At 40.0% G+C, this 25459-nt stretch overlaps 4 protein-coding genes across 5 annotated transcripts; 2 read left to right on the top strand and 2 right to left on the bottom strand.

The window, feature by feature from the left end:
• The first annotated feature begins 287 nt into the window (after nucleotides 1-287).
• LOC124069801 (mitochondrial ubiquitin ligase activator of nfkb 1-A) lies at nucleotides 288-1958 on the top strand. The gene is made up of 5 exons (XM_046409246.1): nucleotides 288-431; nucleotides 572-675; nucleotides 763-850; nucleotides 958-1078; nucleotides 1154-1958. The coding sequence occupies exons 2-5, from the start codon at nucleotides 574-576 to the stop codon at nucleotides 1644-1646; spliced, it is 804 nt and encodes a 267-aa protein (XP_046265202.1). The 5' UTR covers nucleotides 288-431; nucleotides 572-573; the 3' UTR covers nucleotides 1647-1958.
• Nucleotides 1959-2787: 829 nt separating this feature from the next.
• On the bottom strand, nucleotides 2788-8490 carry eif2b5 (eukaryotic translation initiation factor 2B, subunit 5 epsilon). The gene is made up of 16 exons (XM_046409244.1): nucleotides 8268-8490; nucleotides 7888-8012; nucleotides 7616-7801; nucleotides 7334-7511; nucleotides 7171-7251; nucleotides 7014-7091; nucleotides 6620-6932; nucleotides 6372-6517; nucleotides 5894-6038; nucleotides 5701-5802; nucleotides 5494-5595; nucleotides 4658-4748; nucleotides 4448-4571; nucleotides 4224-4349; nucleotides 4026-4136; nucleotides 2788-3087 (listed from the first exon to the last, which is right to left on the bottom strand). The coding sequence occupies exons 1-16, from the start codon at nucleotides 8424-8426 to the stop codon at nucleotides 3025-3027; spliced, it is 2130 nt and encodes a 709-aa protein (XP_046265200.1). The 5' UTR covers nucleotides 8427-8490; the 3' UTR covers nucleotides 2788-3024.
• A 1548-nt stretch (nucleotides 8491-10038) lies between these two features.
• On the bottom strand, nucleotides 10039-13570 carry LOC124069987 (crystallin J1A-like). 2 transcript variants are annotated; one of them, XM_046409560.1, is made up of 10 exons: nucleotides 13450-13570; nucleotides 12803-12869; nucleotides 12343-12519; nucleotides 11935-12033; nucleotides 11736-11828; nucleotides 11502-11658; nucleotides 11091-11206; nucleotides 10754-10831; nucleotides 10441-10580; nucleotides 10039-10346 (listed from the first exon to the last, which is right to left on the bottom strand). In XM_046409560.1, exons 1-10 carry the CDS (start codon nucleotides 13450-13452, stop codon nucleotides 10248-10250), a joined length of 1029 nt encoding a protein of 342 aa, XP_046265516.1. In that variant the 5' UTR covers nucleotides 13453-13570; the 3' UTR covers nucleotides 10039-10247. The 2 variants fall into 2 exon arrangements, with proteins under 2 accessions (XP_046265516.1, XP_046265517.1); XM_046409561.1 differs by lacking the exon at nucleotides 13450-13570 and adding an exon at nucleotides 13289-13310.
• Nucleotides 13571-15796: 2226 nt separating this feature from the next.
• On the top strand, nucleotides 15797-25430 carry casq1a (calsequestrin 1a). Its single transcript, XM_046409589.1, has 11 exons — nucleotides 15797-16217; nucleotides 19595-19688; nucleotides 19951-20051; nucleotides 20274-20385; nucleotides 20648-20721; nucleotides 22491-22621; nucleotides 22717-22762; nucleotides 22897-22951; nucleotides 23270-23370; nucleotides 23556-23630; nucleotides 24412-25430. The coding sequence occupies exons 1-11, from the start codon at nucleotides 15981-15983 to the stop codon at nucleotides 24727-24729; spliced, it is 1344 nt and encodes a 447-aa protein (XP_046265545.1). The 5' UTR covers nucleotides 15797-15980; the 3' UTR covers nucleotides 24730-25430.
• The last annotated feature ends 29 nt before the right edge of the window (nucleotides 25431-25459 follow it).

Genomic DNA, 25459 nt, shown 5'->3' on the forward strand with positions numbered 1-25459 from the left:
TTATTTTTGTACCTCTCCTTCTGTAAACTTTTAGTTATAGACTTGCAGAGTAGCCTTTTCTATAGCGTGTTATTGTTACTTGGAAATTATTTATTTGAAATGAGGGTGGGTTTAATAACAAACACCATATAGAGTTCAGGTAGTCTGCTGAAACCCAATAGACACGATGCTTCTCCTTCAGGTGAAACACGTTGCCAGAGTGATACCAAATACAAAGTGTAAATTGAAGTGTGCAACAAACTAATAAATGTTTCAACGGGACTTTGATGCCACCTGGTGGTCAGAAAGCTAACAGGAACAATACTGCGTATTTCCTATTGGCTGATGAAACATGACGCAACGAGGACAAATGAGGAAATGAAATGAACAAACAAAAGCTTTTGTTTTCGATTTATGTGACTAAGTTGTACGCGAGTCAAAAGTTTTACCAGGTAACTTTTGTTCTGTTTATCTGTCCTTTGTGCAGTTATTCTTGGAAAACACACGACAGACTTATACACTGCTAATTTCTGTGTGTACAGCAGTTTACTTTGGCTTGTGCTGACTACAGTCATTCCTGTCATTGATACAGATATGAGTGAAACGCTGGTTTTGATTGGTGTCGGGTCCTTTGCCTTCTCTGGTCTGTTTTACCACTTATACCAAGAAAAGAAAAAAGAGCTGAAAAAGCTTAAGGCAAGTACCTTATTGATCTGAATCCCGTTAACATGCAGTAGTTTTGTAATAGTTTGAACATCTAAGAGCTTTTTATTTTCATTTCAGGAAATACCAGTTTTCAAGCCAGATCAACATCTGATCAGAGTGCTGAAAGCATCTCCCCACAAGCGACTTCAGTATGTTGCCGTAGAAGGTACAAACATGTCTAGAATCAACATCTTTGTGAGTGCAGTTTTGAATGGGGTCAGTCAGAGAATTAGAGTTTTAAGAGGACTGACTTTCCTCCAAATGTGTTTTAAGGTCTGGTTCAGGCAGATGGGGAACCTCTGGCCAGCCAGTTTGTCCCACGATGCTTTGGTGTGATTCAGAAGATAGTAGTGGAGGAGCACTGGAAATACTGGAACTCCCTCAGCCAGACATGGTACGTTAAACTACAGAACAAAAACCTTTTTATTAATTTACTAATCTGTTAATAAGAGTTTGACCACTTTTTCAGGAATTCTCGGACAATAAACAGAAAAGAAACCAACAATGCAGTGCCCTTCAGTCTGATCAGCCCTGGAGCCTACATCACTGACTTGTATGTAAAGATTCAAAAGCCTCTAGAGGCTTCTGGGTGCGACTTGGAGAGAGTCTATTTCAAAGTAAGACAAGCTGAGGAGGGCTTGGTGAACGTGGTTTTGCAGGGCTTTAGCGGAGAGAAACCTGTAGCCATGAAGGAGAGCGAGGAGATGCTTCGGGTGGGGAGCACCCTGACGGGTTTTGGTGAGGTGGTGCTGGAGGGGGGCAAGGTGATGAGGCTGCAAGCCCCACAGGATGGCCGCAAGTACATCCTGATACCGACTGACCACCGAAGCTTCTTGGACAGGCACGAGAGATCGGCCAGCATGTGGAAAACGCTGACTGCTGTTACTGGCATCACAGGGGCTTCTCTTCTAGCCGGCGTCATCTACAATTTGGTTGGGAAACAGGATGACAGATCGAAGTAGGCAGTATCCATGGAGACATGGGTACTGCAGGTATAACAGCTGTGTCCCTGGTCTTTGGGTGTCCTTATTCATCTTCAGGTGTTTTATCTTAGATTCCATAGCAACATGCTGATGCAAACTCGACTGTACATTTCGTTCTTGTCAAGCTGCGAAGTGCATTGCAACAACAGAGGATGAAACATATTAGAAAAATAGAAAACACCTCATAAAAACTCAAAACACAAAAAAGCAGAAAACACAACTTTTGTGAAAACATTTTTAAAAAACTAAATATTTTAGAAAACATTAACAACCTTACAAATCAGAAAATCTGGCAACAATTTTTGCTTTTAATTAGACAATGATGCGTCTTCAAAATTGACATTTACTTAAATGTTTTTGAATAACGTGTTTTCTGTTTTATTGTTTCCTGAAACATGGTGTTGTGTTTAATATTTTTTTTGTGTTTTATCCAGTATTTCATCCCTCAGGGCCACCATACTTCCTGGAAGATTTTTAACTACTTGTCAAAGTCTGTAGTATTTTGTAGAAGTTCTCTTTAAACCGAAATCCTACACCTGACAATGTGAGCACAGGCCCAGCGTGGCAGTTTATTCTGAAGACTGAAGAATCATCAAGGTCTTCAGGCCTAACAGAGTCCACTTACTTGACTTCTTACAAGATAATTTTCTTGTCTAAAGGTGCACAATAGCATGTCGAGCTATGACAAGTACAAATTGAGCAGAAATTTGGATGAAACAGCTTAGAGGAGCATCTGTGTCACTGTGGAACTACAAAATTCAAAGCTGCTCTATCAAGGGAACATTTTTATTTTTGTAATGAAATTGTATTTTTATTACAATTTAAAATAAAATCACTGCGCTTAAATTGTATCACAAATCAGTCTTTTACTTTACTAATTTTCTACCTCTTTGGTCTTTGTGTTGTTATTGTATTGCTTTATGACTTGCAATCAGTGTACAGGTGGTAAGGAAAAAAGGGAGCTAAAGACTGTAGCTAACATTCTCTTTTAAATGTGATGAATTGGATTTATGTCTTATTAAAGCCTCTGTTTAAAACCTTGAGCAAGAGTTTTATATTGAGAGAGACATTTTGTGTTGTTGACAATAAAGTGAGACAGATGATAGAGAATACCGGGTGCTTCGAGGGTCTTTCTTCTTTATTTGGATATTGACATTCATAGCACACAGTCCTTACATGACATGGCACTATGTGATAAAAATGTATATCAGTAGGTCAACTGTACGGAGAAGATCCCAATGGAAGTTAGTCAGACAAAGTTGATGTAGAAGGTAGAATAAACTGCCTGAATCCCTTTTGTCACACAACAGGTTTCAGATTTTCCAAAGTCGTCCTTGTCCCCTCTAAGTGCTCCTCATTATTCCCCTCCCTCCTCTGAAGACTCCTCAGCCTCCTCCAACCATTGTATGAACTTCTGAAGCTGTTGGAGAAAACATCAAGACAGAGTTGTAAAGCAATCCGACGTGACAGATGCAGTTGGACGAGTGAGAGGTGATAAGATAAAGTACAGTTACAGTGAATTTTAAGGGACGTTCAGTCTCACTCATAGTGATGGGAAACAAAAACACAAGACTGAAGAAAAAAACAGAATATTCAAATACACTGAGCAACGTATAAATTTCACAAACTGCATTGATCTAATTTCCTTATATATGAACGTAATAATTACGGGGATGTCATGGATTTTATGAAACATACAGCAGCATCCTACCTGACAGGTCAGAGCGAACAGTGAACACACCCCAAATGATCATTTTAAAAATGTTTATTTATATTCAACATGTTCGTGTTTCTTTATTTCCTCGTGAATCAGTTTTTGCTTTATTAAAATGGCAGGCCCTGGAGAAACAGCAAAACTATTAATATCCAATCACTGAGGTTGAACAGCAGTGACTTGTCTTACTATTCTTTTCCAACTTTTTATTACTGTGGTTCTACTTTATTGATTTTATTCTTCTTTGTCTCAAAATATTTTTTGAATGCATTTTATTTATTTTAAGATAAGATAAGATAAGATGAACTTTATTGATCCCGCAGTGGGGAAATTCACTTGTTGTGGCAGCTCACAAGGACAGAAGAGGAGTGCAAAAAGCAAAGAGTGTGCAAAAACAGTTACAAAAGAACGTACATTAGCAGTGAATTGCCTCTCTCTCTCTCTACATAAATAAACTTACCCCACATATAAGCACACTTCTGAGCATTAAAAGAGGGAATCGGTAATACGCCCAGTTGTGTTTACTGAACTTTCTTCTTCAGACTCCACTGGTCTTTTACACCAACTCAGTGCTTTCCGTTTCATTCTGCTGTACTGGCACCTTCACGCCCTGCGTGACCCAGCTCACCCAGTGTTGTACATACCCCCTGGTTCTTGCGAAGCTGTCTGGTCTTGTCTGTGGTGGCTCCCTGGGAGAACCAGCGGAGTATCATCTCCTCTTCCAGGATCTCCAGCTGGTACATATTCATCAGGACCTGGATGGAAAAACACAATATTGTAATGGGAGATCAACCTTTTAAAGAATCAGCAGAGTAGTGGGTGTGCATGGTAGTGACCCTGACCTTGACCATGGCAGCCCAGTGACTCTCCTGTTCCAGGAAGTGCTCCTCAAAGGCAGACAGACAGTCTAGATGGTCCTGTGCTCTCTTCACATAATTCTTAAACACCGGTGCCCATTTCTTAAGTAACTGAGAGGAGGACAAAAGTGAGAAATAAAGTGAGGATATTCATTTCTTTCATGTCTACACTTGAATGAATGGGCTGTTAAAAATAAACAAGTATTTACAGGGAGGAGCAGAGCAACGTATTGTGATGTGGTAAGCTGTGGGCCCTGCTGTTGGAAAGGGTACTCCAGCACCACTCTGGTTATAATCTGCATCACCTCCTTCAGACTGATATTGTAGGCGTATCTGAAGGGAAGGGGTGAAACTGTCAACTTGAAAGTGCAAAATCAATCACTTTGAGAAAGAAAAGGCAATTTTAAATTCCTCCTTACTTGAGAGAGTTGATCTCAAGTACAAGGTTGTCACAGCCGATGTTTTCCTCCAAACCTCTCTGCAGTGTCCCCAGCACCTCCATCTGAAACACTACACATGAACACACCAAAGAACAGGAGTCAGGAAGGAGGCCATACTTAACCCTATTTGGTAATACTTTTTCAGAGAAAGAACAGAATCGATTGGTTAAAAATAAAAGACACTGCTTAGTTTGTTGTCTTGAGTTTAAAAGCAAATACTGATTTCCAGATAAAAGACTCATTTAAATAATAGTGAATATTAATTCTTTATTCATTTATGATGACAAGTCTCCATATATTTTGAATGGTGCCTGTCTTGTGCGTGATGTGCACTGACTGAAAGAATGTTGCCTGTAGCAAGAGCTTTCCTTGGAGATTTTCAAGAATTTATAGCACTTTAAAGTTTTGTATTAGCAAACAGAAAGTGGGATGAACTTATATTTCTAAATTACCTAATATAAAGGTGAAAGAACATGATGAATGCAAATTTAAGAGTTTTTGTGCTCTGGTACAAACACTTTCCTGTGAGGAGAGAGTGGCTATTCTTATGAAAAAAAACACTTAATTTCATGACTTTCTCATGAAAGATATTTATGATATTTGCCTAAAAGTTTATACAGATACTCCTCAGAACCACCGACTGTGTGAAACAACTGGTTGGTTAATTGGCGCCATATGTTGACAATTTCAAGAATATAACTTCACCACTTCACTGTCAGATCATTAGCAGCCAAAAGTTTGCACAAGTGCCACCTGTCAGGTGGGTCACTGGGGCTGGGGGTTTACCACAGACGGGTTGAATGGTCAGCTCTCACCTTTGACATCATCCATCTCCGGGGAGGGGATCACTGGATCGTCAGGATCATCAGGCTCGCTGTCTTCACTTTCACTCTCAGGGTCAGGGTTCAACACCAATCCTGTTGCACAAGACAAAAGCCACACTGCTGGGACATGGACAACAGCAGCGTCTGTTTTAAAGACTCTCTCATGAGCTTAACAAGCCGACCAGGCTGCTCTCCTACCCCACAGACACTGTGACAACTCTTCATCCTCTGTGTCATCCAGACTGCTGGCCTTCCAGATGTATCCTTTTCCCTCCGCTCCAACCTCTGCTGGGTTGAATACTGTGAGAACAGATGAAAACACACCTCATTACCAGAAATATTTCAGCAATTTGTTCATTCATGTATACATCAGTACACAGTCAATACCCACCTTTCAGTTTGGTTTTGTCTTTACTGAGACCAACCTCTGCATCGTCACTCAGGAATTCATCATCATCCTCCTCATCCTCCTCCTCCGGATGGTGCATGGACACTACAGTGCCCTCAGGTAGAGAAATGTTTGGTCCAATCACCACCTTGAAAAGAAGTTCACAGCATAGGAAGTGATGAGATGGTGAAGGTCAAATTGCAGTGCAAATTCACAAATGCAAGATTCACTGATCAGCTTTTAAATAGAAAATATTTTTAAATGGTTTACATGTGCTGGCAGATAATAATTTACAGTTGAAACAGTTTTGATGTCTGAATCATTAACTGTACACAGTATAGAAACAGATGACAAAACAACTTGATCGCCCATGGTGGCTGGCTCCAGTAAAAATGATAAAACTGGCAAGCAGTTCTGGAAATTCACAAATCGGCTTTTTAACAAACTACAATCAATAAATGACAATACATGCATTGCTTACATTATATGCCAGGACACACTGTTTATTCAGCGTCACGCCTGCTTTGACCTCAGCCTTGTCACAAACAACAGACTGGTTGATCGTCACGTTGCTGGCAATGTGAACATTATTCCAGATGTAGGCATGGTCCAGATGTACATTGTCACCTGGCGAGGATCGTATACACTACTGTTATTACACACTTACATATAAAATCTACTTTCAAACACAGGCTTTTAGTGTTGGGCTGTGCCGGTCAGGGAGCTCACCTATGGTGCAATTGTTACCAATGACACTGTTAGAAATATAACAGTTAGCACCGATGCTAGTGTCGCAGCCAATGAGAACATTCTCCTCCATCTGACTGCCATGGCCCAGGCTTACTCCGGAGCCCCGATAGACGTTGTGACGAGAATAGGTGCAGCTCCGTCCCTTCTGGTCAGCGAAGTTGGCCTCGGGGGTGAGCGGGTAGACCCACCGCCGCACAAGATCCGATGACACCGAATCATACATGAGAAGATTAGACACTCGGACACCATAACCATCCTTGGTGACATGCATGTGTATCTGGTTGCCGAGAATCTAAAGAGAAATAAATTGTGGGTTAGGCTTTGTAGCACAAGATTCCAAAATTTAATAAAATTAACTGTGGTTGTGAAGTACCTCTTCATTGACTAAAATCCCTCTGACAAAGTCATTCCTTGTTTGATAGTCAAAATTGTCAGTGAAGAGTTCAGCAACCTAAAAAAAAAGGGAAAACCTATTGTTACTTCAGTCACTGAGGATGCATTCAACAGCTTCTGTCTCTGTGGAAACTAACCTGTGGGGAGCAGACACTGATATGACAGTCGAGAAGGTCATGTCTGATTTCAAACTCATCACTTCCGCTGTGGAAAATGTTCTGCGAAACAAACAGGCACGACTGTCATTCATCAGCCAAGACCACAGTCACTTGAAGATGGGATAAATAGTGAAACTCTCACCATGGGGAACTGTAGCCTCTTCAACCCTTGTGTCCTCTGGTAGTGTAAAATGCGGTGACTCTTGCTGTCCATGGCAACTATGACATCATCTTCCTCACAGCGAGACTTGTGACCTGGCGATGATTCCTTGAAGATCATCGTCATTACTGAGATGTTCTTGTCAAGCTTTCGGCGATGCCTGTGCACATGCAAAATGTCACATAGAGCGCTGCTGTCGTGGAGATAACCAATACTGCCATCTCCTGACTTTACTACTAAAAAAAGACTTGGATTATCTTTTACCTGTGCTCTTGCAGCGCCTGACTGATGTCAACGTTTGATACCACATCACCGTAGACCAGCACAAAGTCAGAGCGCACGAGAGACTTTGCATCAACATCCCTGAGCACATCCCCTAATGAGCGGTACATTTCTGAAGTGATGATGTGTACTGTATTTGGAGAGGTGGGTCGACACCACTTTGACTTCCTGTCAGACACATTGACAAGTCAAACTCTTTCAATGAGACCAATTAGCACAGATATGGACAATCACTCTGTGCTGTTGAAACTTACAGCAGGTGTTCCTTGATTTTACTGGCCATCCAGCAACAGAAGACAAATGTCTCCTGCACTCCAGTGGAAGTGAGGAACTCCAGGGTGTAGTCGATCATGGCAACGTTACCCAGCGGCAGCAAAGCCTGTTACCATTAAACATATAACATATGCCACGAGTGACTTAAATGCATCGTTGGGTAAGGATGAAAACTGGTGGCAAATTACACTGATTACTGATTGGCATTTTAAGCACAACGTTTCAATCAATGGCTTAAAAGTTGCGCGTTTGGCTGTATTTAAAATAACTTCATCAGTGTCAGTACAGCCCTGTCACTGTTTACAGCATGGACATTAGTTAGCATCCCTTAGCGGTCCAATTAGCTTAGCTCGCTACCTACCCTCGGCTGGTCTTTGGTCACGGGGAAAAACCTCCGGTTGAAGCTGTCAGCGACTAAAACAGCCTGCAGCGGCTGCTCGTCGTCCTCCTGCTCCCCAGCACCTTTTCTACCTGAAAGCCCAGAGCCCGAACGACTCTGTTTCCCCCCTTTACCAGCCATGTTTGACTGCCAAGTGCTAACTCTGTCGTCAGAAACTTCTACGGTGGCTACGGTGGGACAATCTTCTTGCCGCCGCGGTTGTAGCCACGCGGGTAATCGCACTTTGGGTTTCTCACAGAGTGTTTGTTTTTTGTTTATGTTTTTGTTTTGTTTTTTGAATCAATGGAATTATTTAAAGATGCAGGTGAACATAATGATTTTATGGTCATTTGTCTTTTTTAATTACCGAACAAAAAATCTGTAAAATCATCTAAATGAGTAAATATATTGAAAGACTGCTTGGGAGATGCTTTCTTTGGTCAGCTGCCGACTACAATCCACAGATTTAATGTAATTCAAGTATATTTCTCTCAGTAAAAGTGGTTCCATTTCATTTATGTTCTTGTTCTTCTACTCCACTATATGACAGAACAAAAATATTGTGCTTTTTACTCCCCCACATTAGTCTGAAAGCTTTTGTTACTACTTACCAATTGCAAATTACAGTTTAGAGATTACATTTTTTCTTCCTATCCAGTGAAAACCATATATTTCCAAATGTGCTGATTTTGAATGTTTGTGATAACTGAAAGATGAAGCATTTATATGTTGAGAAAATTCTTCTACTATCTTTAACACCCCCCCTTGGATTTGCTGGAAATGCATCATCACAAAGCTGAATATGTGCCCACTTTTCTGAACTCAAGAAAAGTTGTTTTTTTTTAGAGAAACCTAACAAACATGACAATGATTTAATATCAAATAAGATGACTTATAGAATATGATGCATTGCTATAGATTAAACTGGCCAACAGTATATAAAGTGGTTACAATAGTTAGAAGGTAAACATCTACAGGCAACACACTTACTATTACCGTAATCCAAAAACGATATAATAACACTGACAGGGAACATTTAACTGCATACTGAGTACCTTTATTTTAAGTACATTAAGTACCTTTTGCAGGTAATACTAACATACTTCTACTTAGATAAGGTTTTGAATGCAGGACTTTTGCTTTTCTAGTAGTATTAGCGGTATTAGTACTTTTACTAAAGTAAAGGATCGAATTACTTCTTCCACCACTGTATAATCACATATTACACTTTCTTAATCTTGTTTCTCAAATACTGCTTATCACTAATTTTCCAAGCTTCATGTCACGTATTTCCTCAGAAAGAGCTGACCAGAAATACTAAGATGATGGGCAAATGTTTTGGAGGGTGTCTTGACCATTCTTTGGCCACATATTCAAATTACTGTCAGCCTACAAAAAAGTGCCACCTGACTAAAACACCTGACTAACCCCAACTGAAAGAGCAAATGTGTTTAAACATTTCTCCTCTGTCACAAAAATACTCCTGAGCTCTTTGTAGAAGCACAAAAATAACTATTAGGGTTTTATCTATCTACAACTAAACAACAAAGGCATTTATATACAGTTAATTGCCAGTGACACCTTGACTCTTGGGGACAGAGGACATGAATAATGTTTTAATGAAAACGTGTTAATGCTTTATAATTATTTTTCTCATCAAACTGATAAGGAGGAGAGAAGGTAACTCTCTGGTCCACATAGTTTTCATTACAGTTCAGCCCAATGAAATAACGCAAAAACAACTCTCCATCCATTTTTCACATTTTTTTCACAATTACTTTATTGCAGTTACTGGTCATGTGAGCCAACATGTTTAACTTTAACAGAGACAAAACCATCTGGCTCCTGCCGTCCAACAGTTTAGACAAGAACCTTCACTTACTGTCCTGTGAAAGCTCAACAGTTGTCCATTTTGTTCTCAGCTTGGCTTGTAAACCACCCTAATACAGAGACAGAGAGAAACTACTGGTGATGTTTGGTTATGTTCTTGGCATGGTCCAGCACTGAATCATAACGCAGGGTTTTGGATGTCCAGGAAGCTGGAATACCCTCGAGTCCAATCTGTGAGAATTAAAACAGCACATTTTATAAAACAGATGCACAACACTGACCTAATATTAAATATAAAGAATGTAAGATCAGCACACAGTCATACCTGAGCCCCAAGACAGGCTCCAATGAAGGATCCTCTGCTACAGGTGCACCCTCCACAGTTCATGGTGTCTCTGATAGCCTGCTCATAGTGCTTGGCTGTCAGAACTCCATGAAGCGCTGCTTGGAACGCACCGGGCAAACCTGAAACAACAGCAGCACTTGGTGTGAACTACATAGAGGCATTTTAAATGGCTCCATCAATTTTTGCCTAGTAAATGACAGTCACCCGATTAACAAATAGCACTAGTTTCCTGATCTTTGCTTATTAAAAGTAGGCCTGATGAAAGATGTTAAAACAGGTTTTGTGAGGGTACCTCATGTGTTTGGAAACACTGTGGGGATCAGCTCCTGAGGAGTCTTTGATAAGTTCTCCTTCACCTGAAGAATGTGCCCTGAAATCAGTCAATAAAGAAGGTAAACACAGTCACTCAAATGCTACAAACATATCATATGTAATGATGTACAGTTACAAAAATATACATTGTTGCATGTTACTTCATCTTCAGAATGGGGACTGTGCTAGCAGATTATTACAAACACAGTAACTATTCAGTGTATTAAACTGAATGGGGGGGTATACACCCTTTAATCCTATGACTGAGTCCCATGACTTCAGAGCAGGGAAGCAACAATCCTGCAGGCCTCACATACCAATGACTGCTCTGTCCAGATCCTGGGGCTGCTTTCTGTTCGGGTCATTGAGCTGACTGAGCACCGAGTCCAAGGCTGTCGGATCAGGACCGTTCAGGATGAAATGCTCCAGGAACCTGGAGATCAATGTATATTCCATTATATGTTTCAGTTTTAGTTTGGACCTCTGCTGCGCCTCTTTCTCCAAACTTTTTTTCCATAAGTGAAGTGAATAATTTAAGCATCGTATCTGCTTCTGCATACATGAAATTTACATGCATGAATGTGAAGATTTCTGCTGTGTTCCATTCATAGTTGGTAGAATAATAAATAAACAGATATATTCCACCATTTTTCAAATCTGTGGTAGTCAGTCAGTAGTAGAAAATTAAAATACTAAAGCAAACTGATATAGATAGGAAACACACTGACCTTGCAGCTGCCAGAGTCTCTGCCACACATGCATCATTGTTCTGGGTGACACGGACTGCCTGCTCAACCTTTTGCAGCAGTTCAGGCTTTCCTGCATAAAAAGCCACTACAGGAGCCAGTTTGGCTATTCCATCAATCTGACAGTCATTCTCACAGCCTGTGGCCAAAACACACACACATTGGTTAGAACCATGTCTCTAAGTTAATATGTTAATGAATATACCACATGCCTACCTGTCTCCTCTTTGCCTGCATCCACGTTCTTCAGGAAGCTCTTCAAACTGGCATGTCTCCATGGGCCCTCGATAGGCAGCTGAGGTTTTGGGCCTGGTATACACAAGCACAGACATACATCATCGTTATCCCCACCTTACTAAGTGAAAAGAGATTAATATTCTTGAAAAACAACACTAAAGACGGATAGTTTTCCTACCTCCTCTCTCTCTGTAAGGATCGTTGACAGGCGTGTCATACTCTGATTCAGGTCCAAAGAATTTTAGAGTGCGCTGTTTCAGATCTTCAACATTTAGACCTGCCCAAATAGGTCCACAAACAAACACATAACTCACCCCATATAGTCATACAATCACAATATTGCAGAATCTATCAGGACCTTGATGTGATACATCATCTGATATTCTCACAAGAGACAATGAGAGCCAACCTGAAAAGCCAGGTTTCGTTAGGGTTAGGGTTATTTCCGTTAGGCAACTGAAACTCACCAAACTTGACCACGGCCTGGACGACTGGGAATCTTCATCGATATACTGTCAGGAATCTTTTTGTCTCATAATATACAAATGAGGCTTTATTTCTTTCTGAAATAAAGAAACAAGCTTACCTCCACATTCAGACAAGGACTCCAGCAGGACAAAGGCCTGGTCTCCATAGCAGCTCTGCTGGCCCGTCTGTCTTCTGTAGAAAGGGTTCACTGACTCCGAGCGGAACTCTGGGTTTGGATCCTGAGCCAGAATCCCCTGCAGCTTCTGAAGGTCGTACACCCAGTGGAGAGGCTGCGCTGCAGAGGAACGGACATCATGCCAATTCAATTATGATCAGAACCAGGAGCTCATCGAAATTAAACAGCTAGCTGAGTACAATTAAGGTGCTGTGACAGGCAAAACCACTGGTATTTTCATAAAACACATAAAAGACTCAAGTGATATAAAAACACACACACACACACAAAAGAAACTCTTCTAAATTAAAATAATGGGTAGAACAAGGAAAATATTTTTTAACTTGGAGCATTATGAAATACAACATAATACTACAGTATGAGGGACGTTTAACATCAGTACCTGCTGCATCTGCAACGGCTGATCCCACGATGGCTCCAATCGCTCTGTTGGCCAGAGCTGCAGCCATCTGTAAAAACGTTCCAAGTGTTATGGTTATCAGTTATCAATCAACAGGAAAGAAGTCACCGAAAGCTGGAAGAAATTATGTAAGGGATTTTTCATTAGTATGTGACAGATTATAAACACAACAGGTCATCGAGTCATCGAATGACTGAAAAGACTGAAGGATCATCTAAAAAGATAGTTAGGTTCAGCGCTGTCTGTTTATGTTTACAGAACATTTCTACAGTACTGCGACACTGCGTATCATAAGTCAATCATTTCCTTAATGAGCTGAAATTAAACGACAGGTAGTAGGGTGGTTTGATTTTATCTGCCCTCTACTACTTGCCTTACATAACATGACAGACTGTGTACATCTGAAATAATAAGCTTAATAGATACTAGTTCGGTGTGAAGTATCTTTCAGCCGAGACAACTCAGTACCGTATAACTTGAGCACAGCCTTGTTTACCTCCATATTACAACAGTGACCGAGCCTAACCGTCGGTCACGGTGCTAAAGGACGTAGACTGCTAACTAACGTAAGCTAACGTACGGTTACGTAAACTAGTCATTAGGCACAAACACAAGCTAACAAGTCTTACCATGAACTGCCTCTATGTGTATGTACAAAGTAATCCTGAAACCCAGGTCCTACTGTTGTTTTCTCAACCCGCGGCAGAGGTTTACAGTTTTAATTTAAACACCGCCCACAGAGAAACAAAGGTAAAAGCCCGCCCCCTTCCGGTCACAGTTGGAACACACCGACCATCAGACAGAAACGCTGTTCTGTAGCGAAGATGTGCTTATATACGAGAGAATGCAAGAAATTGTATTTGTTGTGGCATGCATAGGTAATATTAAAGTAAAATAAATGAAATTAGGTTTCACAGATGTGATAGTTGTATAAAAAATACCCAAAAACTTGCTAGACTGTAAGGCTGACAAGAAATACATTTTCGAAGCCAAGTCATTCGATTTTCAACAGTCCATTAAAATTTTGACGTTTTCAGTATCTTAGATGAGATCACGCCCATGACCAGGGTGCAACTGGTTAGACAGAGAGCGTCATCTATTGACCAGGAGAGATAACTGCTGCAGACATCAGTGAAGGGAAAAAAGAGCTCCCCCCTATGGACAAATCATAGAGAACAGTTAGGAATCTATAGGAGTTACTAATAACTTTAATAACTGCTTCTATTCAAGTGACATGATTTGAACCAACATACAGAATACCAGGACCCTAAAAATGAAGCAACTAAATGGAATATAACCATCTTTAATTGTTTTTGTTATTAATTACACCTGTTTTTCCTAATGTGACATGGGTAATGTCTTTGAGAGTAGATACAAATGTCCCAGATGGATGTCATGAGCATGTTGTTTAGAAAACCTGCAAAACTTAATGATAACATGAATGCAACCCTAACAGAGCCTCCACGCCCTTTACATCAAAGGTCAAATCCATGGTGAATGACAAAACTGTTGTCTTCCACCCTGCAGTCTCTGATGTCACAGCAGGTGTTTTAATCATCGTCAAAGTTAAAACACTGAGGTTTTGAAAGAAAAGTGTTAAAATCTCAATATTCTGACAACCTTAGTCCAAACCCTTCTCCTATTGAAAACATGTGGCACGCTATGAAGCTCAATATATAACAGCAGAGTCCCTGGACAGCTGAGCAACTGAAGTCATATAACCAGCAAGAATTGTAAAGAATTTAACTTTCAAAACTTCAATAGTTAGTGTCCTCAGTTCCCAAACACTTAGTGAGCGCTGGTGACAAACAGAGTAGTAAATTATGTTGTCTGGATCCAACAACAACAACTTATTTTATGACTTGCTTCATTCAGATAAACCACACATGTATGAACTGACAGAAATATTTTCTCATTTATCAATAAATTCCCTCATCATGTCAGAAACTGGAACACCATTACATAACTGTGTAACAGGTCTTCTACCATTACAGTCATGCACTCATATAGTCAGTGTTTTCAATTACTCCTTTCAAATCAAATCTTTCCCCTTTAATACTGTAAGCTGCACGTCCTGCTACGGCGAGAGGGGTGTGTTGTGTACTCATCTGTGTCGGAGGGGGGTTAAAAGGAGCATTACGATACCATGTCGACTGTATTTATTTATAGCTTACTTCTTCCTTCATCTCAAGCATACACTCGCACATTTCACTGGACACACTTGTACTGTATACACAGATGGATCAGACTGAAAGATTAAAAAAAAATGCCCAATGCCCTCCCACCTCCCCCATGTTAAACTCTATGTTTCACTTTCTCCTTGAGTCAGGGCTAAGTGACACTTATATGCACTGAATCCTCAGCAGGTGCACCACCCTCTCCTCTCCTCACTATCTCCATGTCCCTGAGTGACCCATTGCCACATTTTAGCGCTGTGCTGGTGCCAGCAGCAGCAAATTAGACACCAGCACCCCCTCCTGATATGTACTTCTCTGTCCTACATCCATTATTTTTAGCTGGGATCCAAGCCTCCATCTACACTTAATATGGGAAAAGACTGCCTCATATTCGTAGCCACCTCTAAATCCATCATATAATCCTTTCTTCATTTGGTGCAAAGTGCACACGTACGCACACACACACACACACCATGCTTTTTTGTCTTGTTATTCTTTGCTTATGCACCATCTCTCTTCACGTCTATCACTGTCTTCCCCTGTTCAATGTCTGGATAGTGAGAATGAGAGCAGGTTGCTCCTCATCTCCTCACTCCACCCACTTTGACAGGTTTGCAACACACACTCAAACACATTCACACACATGCACACAGTCACACACACACACACACACACACACAAAGCTGTCACCCCAGCAACCAAAGCGGCCCCCCACCTCATCTTCTCCTTGCTCGGCAACACCCCACATAGACACACACTCACACCTATGTCAAACTTAGCCCAACCCCTCTTGCACCCTGTGCCCCACTGCAAGTTGCCCATGTGAGGTTTTTAATAAGGTGGATGCAGGAGTTGGTCTTGCTCTCTTCTGGGTGACGCGGATTGGAAGGGGTTCTCCATACTTTTACCAAACTATTTCCTGTTTGTCCCCCCCTTTGTTTACTGAAACTGCAAATACTTCTACATTATCTTTGAAAGGAGCCATGAAGTGGACCTGGGTGCTTGTGGCAGTCTTGCTGTCCTTTGGGGGGCTTTCACTGGGCAAGGAGAGCTTGGACTTCCCAGAGTATGATGGAAAGGACCGTGTCCACGACCTCAACGCCAAGAACTATAAGTCTGTGATGAAGAAGTACGATGTAATGGTGGTGTACTACCATGACCATCCCGGATCCAGCCGCGTCGCCCAGAGACAGTTTGAGATTGAGGAGTTGGCCCTTGAGGTGGGTTGGGATGGGAACTATGGGGAGATTAAGGAGGATAGTCTACTGATGAGGGAGAAGGAAAACATAATAATGCTTGCCTGATTCATAATGCAAAGCATACAGAAACATTACATGGTCTTGTGCTCAAAAGTTGCTGTACAGTTTTGTAGAGTGAAGCTTGCATTTTGATCTGATTTAATTTAACGTTTGCACAGATTTCAAATGATGCAAGTGTGGGACAGTAAACCAAGGAACTTGACATGAAATTTGACATGTAAGTTTAGATATAATTGAAAATCATGAAAAGAAGAAAGATTACCATTTATTGTAAAAGTGCAAGTTCTGGTTACAATTACAGGAACAAGAGAATCTGGCAACAATATTAAGATTATTCAGTTATGACATGTGTTAAATGTGAAATACAACACAGAGGGAGTTATCATGGGAAAGTGATGCCATAAAGGTGGAAAATAGTTTTGCTGGATTCAGAAATGCTGATAAATGCAGTCCCAAAAATGTGTCACAAGCTTGCAGTGTGTCATCAGTGTCGACCGCCAGAACCAAAGAGCTGAGCTGTGAGGACCCAAGATATCATTTATTCTGGCAAAGGCTGAGCTTGTGTGTGTGTGTGTGTGTGTGTGTGTGTGTGTGTGTGTGTGTGTGTGTTGATGCACTCAACACACCTCTATCGGCATGCCGATCACACCTCAGGCCTCCGGTCAGCTTGGATACTTTGCAGTTTCATCACATTCCTCGCAGAAACATGACATCATCATTTAGTACAAAGCTTACGGGTTTCGAAACCTGGTTTGCTTCTCAGATTACTTAAGAAGACACCAAATATCAAATGTCACATACTCTAGCACAACATTTTACAGGAAAATGTGTATTTGTATTTCTTATTCTTCCCTTTCCACGTCACAGTCACACCAATGGCTGGTGTATTAGCATCCAAATGAAACTGGATCAAAAACAGAGAGCTAAGAGAGTCATCACACACACACTTTGCACACACTTGATATCATTTGAAGAAAGACCTGACTAATATCTGCTGTTCTATAAAAAGTTGTAAGAGTGATTTATGGAATATGTATTTGAATATGTGGCAAACATCAGTGATAAGTGATCATAACTGAACCGTCTGATCATGTCTGAACTATTCTTAAATATTCAGGCTTTCTCTCTGACTCATCATGTACAGCTCCTTCCAACTTAATATTGAAGGAATTTTGGCAAAACATTTTTACACAGTAACTAAATCCATCAATCAATACACTTTGAATCAATCTTGTCATACAACAAAGTAAATGAAAGAGGAAGAAAGAACCAGTAATAGATAATAATAGAAAGGAAAATATTAATAACTGAAACCGAGAGAGAGAGAGAGAGAGAGAGAGAGAGAGAGAGAGAGAGAGAGAGAGAGAGAGATGCAGCTCTCCTTAACATATCATCTCGACAGTCCCTGGTGTCTCTGTATCGGGAGTGTTAGGGCTTGGTCTGGGGCTGAAGGCCAGCACTGGAGGTTCTGGCTCCAGTAGTGCCTGCTCAGCTCTGCGCTGTGATTGACACTTGCAGTACTGTACTTGTCAGCGGATCCCAGAGCGCTGAGCATCACTGCCACCTCTCCAAAATAGTCCCTGGGCTGGTGTGGCTTCTGGTGCTATATTTATCCTGAGCTGCTTTTGTGGTGGGTTGAGCTCCCTGAAGGATTGTGTTTCTCCTTATGAATGCAGGCTATTATGATATACTTTTGATGACATTTCATTAGTAACAGACAACAGCAAAAGGCTGAGCGTCTCAGAGGTCAAGGCTCTCTGGGGGTAAGTGACATGATGATATGACACGATGACAGTGAGGAAGTCATAATTAAGCGTTTCCCCTGGTCAAAGAAAACTGATCCTACTGTTAAGGTGACCAACACTGTGACTACAGTCTATGTTAACGTGATTTAGACCTAATGTTTAATAATTTTACCATATTTCCTTTTAAATTAAAGCCCTAAATGAGCTGTACTTCTACATTTCTCACTGTCCATGAAAACAGATCACTGAAGAGTACATGTGGTACACAACTATCTCATAATCACAGCAGTAAATTTCAATTTAACATATATAGTGTTCTTTTTGTGCTCTACAAAATGGCAGCATATGGAAATGTACAGCCTGTTGTTCATGGAAAACATGCAGATATCATGCTATGAAATCTCATCCCAGACACTGAGGATGTTGGTTTAATTTTACATGTGTATGGGGAGGTTCAGTTTCTCAAGAGAAGTGATATCAGGCACATTACTGCACACACACATTCTGCACACTGAAGTCCATATACAGCTTAGCATGTTTTATATTTGGCGGACAACCAGATATAATTTCATATTGTACTTATTGTAAAAACAACAGCAGAAAAAGATGTAGAAAGCTAAAACTAGAGAGAAATAAAATGTATCCCTATTATTATCCAAATCAAGATAAACAACATTTAATGTATCTATGTGAACCTATATTTATCTTTAATTTACATATCACTTGCAGATTTGACATGTATTATTTTTATTAAAGTGGTTATCAAAGGAAATGAAAAAGAGTTAGAAAAACAATTCAAATCTGTTTATTTTATTCTCAAATGTGTCCTTCTTTAGTAGCTTAAATAGTACCAAGCCTTACTCGCCTCAATCACTTGCCCTTTAAAAGTTTATTTTTGCCCACTTAAATGCCAAAAGGTTGGGGTCCACAACAAAATGAAATGCACTGCAAAAAAGCTTAAGTCACACTAAATCCATAAAGCTGCACTTACACTTACTTTGCTTTAATAAAATGAAAATAACTCCAATTGTGTGTGCTTTTGCGTTACATAAAATATTACTGTGCCCCATCCATGTGCAACTCCAGTCAAATTAAAAGAAATGCCAAGAATTATCTGAACAACCCGTAAGACAGCCCGGTTGGTCAAACTATTTATGCCAGTCAAAGCAGCTGCTCTAGATCTTTGACACCCGTGCGCACTAATGTGTGTGCGTGCGTGCACACATGCATGCTTTTTACCCTCCAAACACACTCAGACAACCCTCAAACCACTTCCTCAGGACAGTCAGGCTTTGAATGTGGCCCTGCCATTGGTGGAACCAACTGTCAGTCATGAGGTTCAAGTTTCATACAGATTTAGAAAGTGCCTAAGCAGCGCTCTGAAAAGCAGGCTTTTATGGTAATGAAACTACTGAGTGAGACAACTTTGTCAAAAAGGTGGAAATATGCACAAAATATGTACAATATGTACATATGTACAAACACACATTTTACTGCACACTCAAACAACCATGTGTTCTTATGTTTTATAGGCTTATACTAAACTGACAAATCAAGTCTTCAGTTATATCACAGTGCATGTTTTCTTTACAGCTTGCAGCCCAGGTCCTGGATGAGTTTGATGATGAGGATATTGGAGTTGGCCTCCTTGATGCAAAGCTCGACAAGGTCGTTGCAAAGAAATTAGGTAAACATTCAACAGAGTAAACACAGCTGCAGACACTTGTTAGCCCTTTGTCAGAGTCAAAATACCTACTATATACTATAATGGGACATAATTTGAATTAAGCTGTGTAGCCAGAGTCAGTATGGCCTCCTTTGCTTTAGCGCTTCCTGTTCTTACGGAAGATAAGTATGTAAAAAGCAAAATTCTCTAATATGCATACACTATCTTGGCCGTGATCTGGACTCTAGGCTGACCACCCCATACTTCTACTCTCTTTCCCCAGGCCTTGATGAGTCCGACAGCGTCTACATCTTCACAGACGATGAAGTCATAGAATATGATGGCGAATTTGCAGCAGACACTCTTGTGGAGTTCATCTATGATGTTCGTGAGGATATAATCTCCCAGTTAATAGCCTGCATTATTATATAATATATATATATATATATATATATATATAAATATATATATTTAGTAAAAAAAAAAAAAGAAAAAGCAAAAAAGTCCCTGAATCCCAGTTTCTTTTCTCCACAGAATCTGACCCTGTCACCTCTGACTCTGTTGTGATCCTTCTTTTCCTTCCATGACATTTCCCTTCTTTCATAGGTTCTTGAGGACCCCGTGGAAATTATTGACAATAGTAGGGAACTGAAGGGCTTTGAAAACATTGAAGAGGACATCAAATTGGTGGGCTACTTTAAGAGTCACAAGTCAGAACGTAAGGATCTGTACTGTGATGGCATGATAACCTGTTGCTTGCCTTTCAACATAACTTCATAACCTCATAACTGTGTAGCAGGAATTACAACAAAGAACAGGGTCACAATGCTTGATTTAGCTTTCAGATAGATCAGTTTCAAGATGAATTTCAAGTGTATACTAGAAGCTACATTAATGAGAGTCATAAGTCTACATTCTTAGATATTTCATACAGGGGCAGATCTACTGAAACAACTTGATGGATGCCTATAAAATTTCAGATTTTGAGGCTTTTGCCGATGCTGCTGAAGAGTTCCATCCTCACATCAAGTTCTTTGCCACATTCAGTCCTAAGGTAGGTAATAAAAATTACTGAGTTTGATCAAACATGCTTAAAACACCCTAATAACATGAGATTAAATATAAAAGGAGAGTTTAAAATAATTTTTCAATTAAGGGATTATGAGACACATACAGCTAACTTAAAAACATGAAATGCATTCACACTGAATTTGGTGCTGTTGAGTAGCGTGAAGTGGATTTATTACAGTTTTGTTTTTTGGCTTTTATTTTGTTGTTGTTGTTTTTTTTTTGTTTGTTTGTTTTTTTAAATAGGCTAATGAGGGAATAGTTTGTGAACCAGGAAACAATGGCTAAAAGATGCTAAAAGTTCTATAGAGAAGAGAGGGGTTGGAGCTGGGTGATCATTTTTTGTGGCTGTGTTACTGCAAGCAAATCCTTTCATGTTGCACATGGCCATTTGATCCATTGTTAATGTAAAAATATTAATTAGTGCAGCTTTAAGATGAGAGCAGGTGCTAGATTATTAACTTAAGCATAGCTAACATGGGCCAAATATCAACCCTTGAGGTACTTTTTGACAGTTGAATATTTATGAACACAAAATGCTCTGTTTGAATAATGCACCTAACAAACCAGTTTAGTACAAAATTCTTTATTCCATGCAATTAAAACATATTGATGTGGAAAAAGATAGAGTCAGTCTTTACTTTAAAACTTCAAACATAAAACAATGAAACACGATTCAGCTCAAGTTGTCCTTACTTCACAGTTCATTACTCCATATACACATACAGAAGCACGCATACAATGACACAGTGATCATTATGTTCCCTCAGCTTTATACAATGTCAGGTCAAGTTAAGTGTGTCCTATGTCACACAGGATAATGTGTAATCAGGCCACCGGGAAGGCCACAAAACAATGTGGGTAGGCCTCGATCGTTGTCAGTGTGTCTCTCAGTTCATGATTACCTAGGGAGTCTGGAATCTCTGCAGTAACAACAGAAAGGATGGAATTTCCCAACAGGAAACAAACCAAGTGTGAAAAACATTGAGAACTCTCAGGTCAGCGATCAAGCCAAACCATAAATTAGACATTCCTTCATTTGTACCACACATATAAAGAACTAATTACATGCTATACCATCATAGTCAAATCAATCAGAAACTTCTGAATGGTCTTAAAATACACCAGGGGAGATTAATTTATTTTTTATTGTTATCCAGTGCAGTAGTGATGCTTTAACAAAGTTGGATAATTCTCATTTGAAAAGTTTTTCTGAAACCTGAAGCTAATGTAGCTAAACTACATGATGCTCATCAAATATACAAATAAACCTCCTTTCCTCATACAGGATAGTATAGAACACTGAAAATAATTTGCATATGACTTAATTTTAAAAATAGATATAACTTAAAAATAGATATAACTTTGATAAACTTGTCGTGTGTCTTGTTATGGGGTACGGTACCAGAATGAAAACAGAAGGGAAAAGTGTGGAGGCTAAATAACCAACTTTTTAATGTTCTTGATCAAATTCCAATGTATTTATGACCTTCAGCAGAATCCTTAAAGCTAATCATAACTATACATTTTTATGTGTAGGAACCATCATTAACTTCTTAATCCACACTTGATATACAGTACAGAGTTGAAACTTTCAAAGAAGAATTTTGCCCTCAGAAGGTCAAAATATTACTTTCCATTCATTCCCACAAACTAAACTGGTGGAATATTTTGTAAATCAAGCTCAACATCTTCATTGTTCCCACGTTCTTCACGCTCAGTTACTGGTTCTTATCCTTTGGTTGCGTGTTACAGATTGCCAAGGCTCTGGAGCTGAAGCTTAATGAAGTGGACTTCTATGAACCCTTCATTGATGACCCCGTGCTTATCCCAGGAAAACCTTACTCTGAGGACGAGCTGGTGAAATTCATCGAAGATAATGACAGGTAAGTGCCCTTAATGCTATCTCACAAAATAAAAGCTTAATCTTCCATCATGAAAAACAAAGAGCATAAAATCTTATTCCTCTGTGCTTTTCAAGACCAACCCTGAGGAAGCTCCAGCCACACAACATGTACGAGATCTGGGTAAGAACTTAAAGACTTTCAACACCAGAACCATTAAGACTTTTATTCGACTACAACTCCAGAACAGTTTTTCTAACTTCTAACTTCTGTAAGTTCACCCCAGTGGGTTCAGGTTGTCTTTGTTCTTTCCACAGGAGGACGATGTCGACGGTGAACACATCATTGCTTTTGCAGAGGAGGCTGACCCAGGTAAAGGATCCCTGAATTAATTGTTAAAGCATTACCAGATTATCACTATAATCAGATCAGCAAATCTAGACAGTGTTACATGGGGCAGCAAAGGGGTTGGAGGAGATTTTTGCATGGTGATGATGTGACATTAAGCCAAATTTAATCAGATTCAAATGGTGTGATACAGTATTTCTGCAGGTGCAGTAAGGAAACGTAACAAAATCCAAAGATCCAGAACCAGATCCAAAGATACCCGCTACCATCATGTTTTCACCATACTGATTCACCCTACGGTAGTTTAGTCTTAGCCTCAGTTTTGTCCTCTCCGCTCCTCAGATGGTTTTGAGTTCCTTGAGATGCTGAAGCAAGTTGCCAAGGATAACACAGACAACCCTGACCTCAGCATTGTCTGGATTGACCCTGATGACTTCCCCCTGGTGAGAATATAACACAGTGCAATATGGCAAGGCAAACCAGAAAAACTCTTCTGGGTACTCCTTGACTCAGTCGCCCGAGAGCTGAGATTTAACCTCTAAGCACACTGAAATATTATCTTCACAGCATCATTTGATTGACTCTGGCTGATGACAGCAGGATTGATTAAAATTAATTTTCCCTGCAGCTTCTGCCACACTGGGAGAAGACTTTTGGAATTGACCTGTCCACCCCACAGATTGGTGTTGTCGATGCTGATGATGTGAGTGATATTTTTGGCACTTTATTCATAGATTGAGTGAGCACATGTGAGCTTTGCTCATTGTAACATGCACACAAAGCTGGATCACCAACTGAGGAACAGCCTTGGAGCATCAGCTCTTTCGGGGGCCCTGTAGGTCTCAGGTAAGCTGTGGTGCTAGTACTGTGCTATAATTTGATTAAAAATCTTTTTAAACGGTAATATATACAGAATTAAAACTGAAATCGTAGCTGCCCTGAAGTAGCTCCTGCACTGTTACTCCAGCATTGTCTTATGGGGTCCCTCTGTCCATATTTACTTTTAAGATCAAGAAGATTCAGTTCAAAACCCCCAGACATTCAGAAAACCAAAGAAGTATTCTAGTATAAATAGTCTAAATCTATGTATTTGTCTCAGAATCTACCTCAAAAGCCACAACCCCTCTTAAAAACTTATTTTGGAGTTATTTTGTCAGAAAACAAAGCCTTACTGAAACACACTGTGTGTTTCCTTGAGATCTGACAAATTAAGGCATTTCCTTCCTCATAAAATACGATTTTACTTGTATACTTTTATTTGTACTGTGTTTACATCTATGTCTTCTTTATTGTCTTTGCTGGCGCACTGCAGCTGTTGACTGGAAGGGTGTGAAATTGCCTGCAGGACTCATCCTGTGCCCATTTGAAATAAGAGGGGCCCATTTGTCAGAACATTGCTCATAGACGTACTCATAGTCAGAAACTCAGCTTTGGCCTCCTCCGAGAAGTTGACTTGGTTTTATTTGCTCTTCTTCCCTCTGCAGGCTGACAGTGTGTGGATGGACTTGGATGATGGTGATGATTTGCCATCTGTAGACGAGCTGGAGGACTGGATTGAGGATGTTCTCTCAGGTGAAATCGATCCTGATGATGATGATGATGATGATGACGATGATGATGATGATGAAGACGATGATGATGATGACGATGATGACGACGATGATGATGATGACGATGATGATGACGACGACGACGACGACGATGATGATGACGATGATGATGACGACGACGATGATGATGACGACGATGATGACGATGATGATGATGACGATGACGATGATGACGATGACGATGATTATTAAAATCATTAAGTCATAATTCACTCTTTAAGTCTGACCAATGCAGTTTCAAGAGTCAACATCCTTAAGTCAAATCATCCTCTTTTGTATCTAGTTCTTATTTTGAACTTGTCGGTTCATTTTGATATCGCATCTTTTCATCATCCTCTCTCTGCATCTCAGCATAACACTATTCCATCACTCATTTATCCCTCTCCCCTATATATTCATTCATACTCATGTACCAAAGTACTTTCTAAGAGCCCACAGTGCCTTTATTCCCACATGTAACACTTTCTGGTACAATAAAAAAAAGAAATTCTCTCAAAATCCTAACATCTACTGCTGTTGATTTTCAGATGATTAAAGTTTTTGTTTTCTAAAGTACTGAAGGGGTTGCGACATTGTATGCATTATGTCTGAGTCCATCTGTGGAGTCTGTTGCAGTTTGAATGTGTTTTACTTGTTGACTTATTTTCTTGTTTGCCCCAGTAATTAAACAACTGAAGTCAGATCCAAGGGTGCTAGCAGGCTTTTCTGACGGGTCTTAAGCATCACCAGCCTACTCTGTGAAATCAATGTAACGCTGTACACTGAAAGTGCTGTACATCATATGGATGTTTTCTACGATGATATGAAATATGACAACAGCCATATTCTATTTTTGTAACAAGAGAAATTTAACTTACTGTAAAGTCTTAAATAAAGGACAGCTTGGACAGAAACTGTATAGTTTTATAAAAGTGTGTGTGTG

The sequence above is a fragment of the Scatophagus argus genome, chromosome 13 (assembly GCF_020382885.2).
Source record: "Scatophagus argus isolate fScaArg1 chromosome 13, fScaArg1.pri, whole genome shotgun sequence".
In the NCBI taxonomy this organism is placed as follows: Eukaryota; Metazoa; Chordata; class Actinopteri; family Scatophagidae; genus Scatophagus; species Scatophagus argus.

Coding starts and splice junctions, on each gene's coding strand:
- LOC124069801 (XM_046409246.1), top strand. CDS start 574: ATGAGTGAAACGCTGGTTTTGATTGGTGTCGGGTCCTTTGCCTTCTCT. Junction 676..762: donor AAGAGCTGAAAAAGCTTAAG/GCAAGTACCTTA, acceptor TTTTCATTTCAG/GAAATACCAGTTTTCAAGCC. Junction 1,079..1,153: donor AACTCCCTCAGCCAGACATG/GTACGTTAAACT, acceptor CCACTTTTTCAG/GAATTCTCGGACAATAAACA.
- eif2b5 (XM_046409244.1), bottom strand. CDS start 8,426: ATGGCTGGTAAAGGGGGGAAACAGAGTCGTTCGGGCTCTGGGCTTTCA. Junction 7,802..7,887: donor AAAATCAAGGAACACCTGCT/GTAAGTTTCAAC, acceptor TGTGTCTGACAG/GAAGTCAAAGTGGTGTCGAC. Junction 5,596..5,700: donor GTTGTCACAGTGTCTGTGGG/GTAGGAGAGCAG, acceptor CTTGTGCAACAG/GATTGGTGTTGAACCCTGAC.
- casq1a (XM_046409589.1), top strand. CDS start 15,981: ATGAAGTGGACCTGGGTGCTTGTGGCAGTCTTGCTGTCCTTTGGGGGG. Junction 20,386..20,647: donor TAAGAGTCACAAGTCAGAAC/GTAAGGATCTGT, acceptor ATAAAATTTCAG/ATTTTGAGGCTTTTGCCGAT. Junction 20,722..22,490: donor TTGCCACATTCAGTCCTAAG/GTAGGTAATAAA, acceptor TGCGTGTTACAG/ATTGCCAAGGCTCTGGAGCT.